General features: G+C 59.2%; 1 protein-coding gene across 3 annotated transcripts in view; it reads left to right on the top strand.

The window, feature by feature from the left end:
- The window catches only part of Nckap5l (NCK associated protein 5 like), a 38,461-nt gene that overhangs the window by 30,178 nt on the left and 3,298 nt on the right, over positions 1-4,985 (top strand). For all 3 annotated transcript variants that reach the window (XM_029548252.1, XM_021217069.1, XM_029548253.1), the window contains exons 8-9: positions 835-3,449; positions 4,715-4,874. In XM_029548252.1, coding sequence (XP_029404112.1) covers positions 835-3,449; positions 4,715-4,874 — 2,775 coding nt within the window. The remainder of the gene's footprint in view (positions 1-834; positions 3,450-4,714; positions 4,875-4,985) is intronic.

Below are 4,985 nucleotides of genomic sequence, written 5' to 3'. Positions count from 1 at the left end.
GCATATTGTAGTTAACTGGGCTTGATTCCCTGACTCTAGAGCATATTGTAGTTAACTGGGCTTGATTCCCTGACTCTAGAGCATATTGTAGTTAAGCTCTGCAGGACAGGGCTGGGTAGCAGAGGTTTGCATGGGGCCATCCCCAGGCTTGCTGGCACTGCTGGCACTGCTGCCTGCCGCTCAGTTCTCTGACCAGACAAGGCCCATGCTTGCCTGCCGTGAAGGACTGAGGTCTCAGCTGTGATACACCCTCCTCTTGAACTTCTGTACTTTCTGAAGCCAGAACACAGGCAGGCCTCCCTCCATCCTAGAACAAGCACAGGCCAGCACTGTAACTGGTCGGGCTAGCAATGCAAAAAAATAGTAGGGGGCTGGAGAGACGGCTCAGCAGTTAAGAGCACTGACTGCTCTTCTGGAGGTCCTGAGTTCAATTCCCAGCAACCACATGGTGGCTCACAACCATCTGTAATGAGATCAGATGCCCTCTTCTGGTGCGTCTGAAGACAGCTACAGTGTGCTTACATATAATAAATAAACCTTTGAAGAAAAAAAATCTGTTTTTTAAAAAAGAGTAGTGGGGCTAGGAGACTGGACATGGGGTACACAGTCTACTCTGAGTGTGAGGTGTGACAGCCCGGCTACGCAGGGCTCAGCAGTGCTTGAGAAAACCAAAGCATCACATCCCAAGAGCTGTGGATTTGGAGTTGTTTGTGGTACAGACACAGGTGTGATAGCTTGTCCTGGAATACCTTTATGAAATGTTTACCTTAAGGCCTGGGCCTCCGGCACCAGCCACACAGTCTCCCCCCCCCCCCACGCCTTTTCTCCTCCCAGGTGTGTTGGGAGCAGCAGTTACGGCCAGGTGGCCCAGGCCCCCCGGCCACTCCACCCCCGGCGCTGGATGCCCTGTCCCCGTTTCTTCGGAAGAAAGCTCAGATTTTAGAGGTGCTGCGAGCCTTGGAGGAGACCGACCCTTTGCTTTTGTGCTCACCCGCCACCCCTTGGAGACCCACAGGCCAAGGCCCTGGCTCCCCAGAGCCCATCAATGGCGAGCCCTGTGGCCCACCGCAGCCTGAACCCTCACCCTGGGCGCCCTACCTGCTGCTCGGTCCTGGGAGCCTAGGGGCACTGCTGCACTGGGAGCGGGTCTTAGGGGGCCCTGGGGAAGAAGAAGGCATCCGGCAACCCTGGGCTTCTAGCAGGGCCCCACCGCCAGCCCAGGGCCCCAGCTCTGGCCCACACTGTGCTCCGGGCAGCAGTTCCTCGTCTTCTTCTGATGAAGCAGGAGACCCCAATGAGGCCCCCAGCCCCGACACCCTGCTTGGTGCCCTGGCCCGCAAGCAGTTAAATCTGGGCCAGCTCCTTGGAGACACAGAGACGTACCTTCAAGCTTTCCTGGCTGGGGCTACAGGCCCCCTCAATGGCGACCAGCCAGGCGCTGGGAAGCCATCCTCACCAGATCCAGGACCCCCACAGGTGTCCAAGTCCAAAGGCCTCTCAAAGTCAGCTTGGGGTACAAGTACCCCAGAGGCCACCAGGCTGGGCTTTGGTGCTACCTCAGAGGGCCAGGGGCCCCTTCCCTTCCTCAGCATGTTCATGGGTGCAGGGGACTCCCCACTGGGCTCCCGGCCTGGCCATCCCCACTCCTCATCTCAGGTGAAAACCAAGCTCCAGGTTGGGCCCTCCTCCCCCGGGGATGCCCAGGGACCCCTTCTGCCCTCTCCAGCCAGAGGTCTCAAGTTTCTCAAGCTGCCTCCAGCCTCAGAGAAGGTCCCCAGCCCAGGAGGTCCCCAACTCAGTCCCCAGCTTCCTCGGAGTTCTCGAATCCCTTGTCGCAACAGTGGCTCAGATGGCAGCCCCTCCCCATTGCTGGCTCGAAGAGGTCTGGGTGGAGGAGAGCTGTCCCCAGAGGGGGCACAGGGCCTGCCCAGCAGCCCTCTGCCCTGCTCCGCAATGCCAGACTCTACGCAGCTCAGACCCTCCCAGTCGTCTGTGTCCACTGCTCTGTCACCAGGACCGGTAGTGTCTCCCTGCTTTGAAAATATCCTGGACCTTTCCCGGAGCACTTTCAGGGGTTCCTCCCCAGAACCGCCTCCATCCCCACTGCAGGTGTCCACCTACCCACAATTGACTCTAGAGGTACCCCAGACCCCTGAGGTCCTCAGGAGCCCCAGGGCCCCCAGCCCTGGCCTCCCAGAATCCTGTCCCTACAGTGGCCCCCAGGAGAAGAGCATGGACAGGACAGGTTCTGAGTCTCCCCATGCCAGCCGCAGGACCCCGGGTGGCTCATCCAAGAAGCCTTGCCAGGGATCGGGGCGACGACCTGGTGACCCTAGCCACACACCTCTGCGAGACAGATTGGCAGCACTTGGGAAACTGAAGACGGGCCCCGACGGGCCCCTGGGTCCAGAAAAGAACGGGGTGCCAGCCCGGTCTAGCGCTGAGAAGGCCAGGGCACTAGTGCGGTCCGGTGAGTGTGCTGGAGACATGCCGCCCAGCGCGAGACCTCTGGAGCAGCCAGAAGCTAAAGGTATCTTTCGGGGAGCAGTGGCCTTGGGCACAAGCAGCCTGAAGCAGCAGGAACCTGGACTTACAGATCCTGGTGCCAGAGTCTACTCCTCCCACTCCATGGGCGCTCGAGTGGACCTGGAGCCCATCTCACCGAGGAGCTGCCTCACCAAAGTGGAGCTGGCCAAGAGTCGGCTAGCAGGGGCCCTGTGTCCCCAGATGCCCCGCACACCTGCAAAAGTGCCAACCTCAGCCCCTAGCCTGGGCAAACCCAAAAGCCCTCACGGCAGCCCGACAAAGCTACCCTCCAAGTCCCCCACCAAGGTGGTACCCCGTCCTGTGGCACCCTTAGGCACTAAGGAGCCCCCCAAGCCTGACAAAGTGAAGGGCCCATCCTGGGCAGATTGTGGCAGCACCGTTGGCCAGCCTACATCCCCAGTACCCAGCCCCGCCGACCCAAGCCAGGGCTCAGAAGGGCCAGCCCCACACTCGGCCATCGAGGAGAAGGTGATGAAGGGCATTGAGGAGAACGTGCTGCGCCTTCAAGGTCAAGAACGGACTCCGGGCTCCGAAGCCAAACACCGCAACACCAGCAGCATCGCCAGCTGGTTTGGCCTTAAAAAGAGCAAGCTGCCGGCTCTGAACCGCCGCACAGATGCTACCAAAACCAAGGAAGGGGCCGGTGGGGGCTCCCCACTCCGGAAAGAAGTCAAGACGGAAGCCCGGAAGCTGGAGGCAGAGAGCCTCAACATCTCCAAGCTGATGGCGAAGGCAGAAGACCTGCGCCGAGCTCTAGAGGAAGAGAAGGCGTACCTGAGCAGAGCCCGCCCACGGCCCGGGGGCCCAGCCACCGTGCCCAGCCCTGGTCTGGGGCAGGCCCAAGGCCAGCTAGCCGGCATGTATCAGGGTGCAGACACCTTCATGCAACAGCTACTGAACAGGTGAGGGCCTGGGACCAGGGGTAGGTACTCAGTGGGCTGGGGCTGCCCTGGGAGGTTGAGCTTCCCAGAGGTCAAGAGAAATACATAGTGCCAGGGGGACACCTGTGAGCTGGTGACCTGGCCAAGACCGAAGTTAGGACTCATAAAACGGGGTTAACTACCCTGTCCTCTTCACTGGCTGCCTGGTGTTAGCTCAGTGAGACTAGCTCTCATCTGCTGAGTTACCTTTCCCAGATCCCGGCCTCCTGCAGCCCCTCAGGTGTCTGTATAAGGAAGCAAAAACGGGTTCCTAGCCAGTCTGATGAAAGTCTACCTTGGGGAAGGGGCAAGAAGGCTCCCCTTTGGCTCCTGCCACGGTGGTGTCCTGATTTAGAGAAAGGGACCACGTTCAGTGTTTACAGCGTCGAGGCCATCTGGGTAAAAAATGCCCCGAGAAAGGCATTCATTTCGGGTTACCCTGTTCTCAGAAACCCCAGGGCAGCAGGCCAGGATGGTGGTACTGTAAGTCCTGGGTGTGAACTGCTCTGTCAGCGAGCTAGGCACAGTGACCCTGGGAGGAGTTGAAGGTGCGCTCCCGGGTTCTTCCCCGCCCCTCCACCCACCCCGCCTTTCCTAAGCTCCAGGAGGTGTTGAAGAAAGCTTGCACAGGCCCTTCTCCCCAGGGTGGGCCACAGCACACACCTCTAGGGCCAGCAGTGTTGGAGGGTTCGTGGCTGGTGTGTTTCGTATCGCTAATTAAATGTGTTTCTAAGACAGACTACTTTTATAAAGGGGAGGGGGAGTCATTGTGACCCATGGTTTCTAAAGATCTAGGGGCCACATCTGGTGATTGCCTTCTGCTTCCAGAGTCCTGTGGCAACCCAGAGTGTCACGGGACGAGGCACGGAGTGTGGTGCTTGGCATCTGCCTCTTGAAAAGCCACCAGTCACAGGGGTCTGTGCCCTCATGACCATGACTAATCCTAGTTGCTTCCTGAGAGGTTCTGCCTCTGAAAGCATTTCCATCTCGTGTGCTTGTGTGAGACAGGGTCTGAATAGGTAGGCTGGCCTGAAACACACTGTGTAGACCAGGCTGGCCTCAAATTCAGAGCCCCACCTGCCTCTGCCTGGCACTGCCCCAAAGCATCCCCACCCTATCGCCTCCTTAGGAATGGTACATTACAATACCCAAAGCCTCAACCGACACTCCAGCTAAGGCTGGACCTTAGCGACTGCTAGGTATGAGAAGCTGGGTTTCCCTCACACCCATCACACTCTTATCCCTAGGGTGGATGGCAAGGAGCTGCCCCCCAAGAGCTGGCGGGAACCCAAGCCTGAGTATGGGGATTTCCAGCCAGTGTCCACCGACCCCAAGAGCCCCTGGCCTGCCTGTGGTCCCCGGAATGGCCTGGTAGGCCCGCTCCAGGGCTGCGGAAAACCTGGGAAAGTAAGTTCTCACTTAGCACCTGCGCTGTGTGTGTGTGTGGGGGGGGGACTTGGGAGGCACTGGGATGGACACTCAGGTCTCCTGTATCCACACAGCCCAGCAGTGAGTGTG

This window comes from Mus pahari, chromosome 17, assembly GCF_900095145.1.
Source record: "Mus pahari chromosome 17, PAHARI_EIJ_v1.1, whole genome shotgun sequence".
Lineage (NCBI taxonomy): Eukaryota > Metazoa > Chordata > Mammalia > Rodentia > Muridae > Mus > Mus pahari.
The sequence above is the reverse complement of the archived record's forward strand: the minus strand, read 5'-3'. Positions and strand labels throughout refer to the sequence as shown.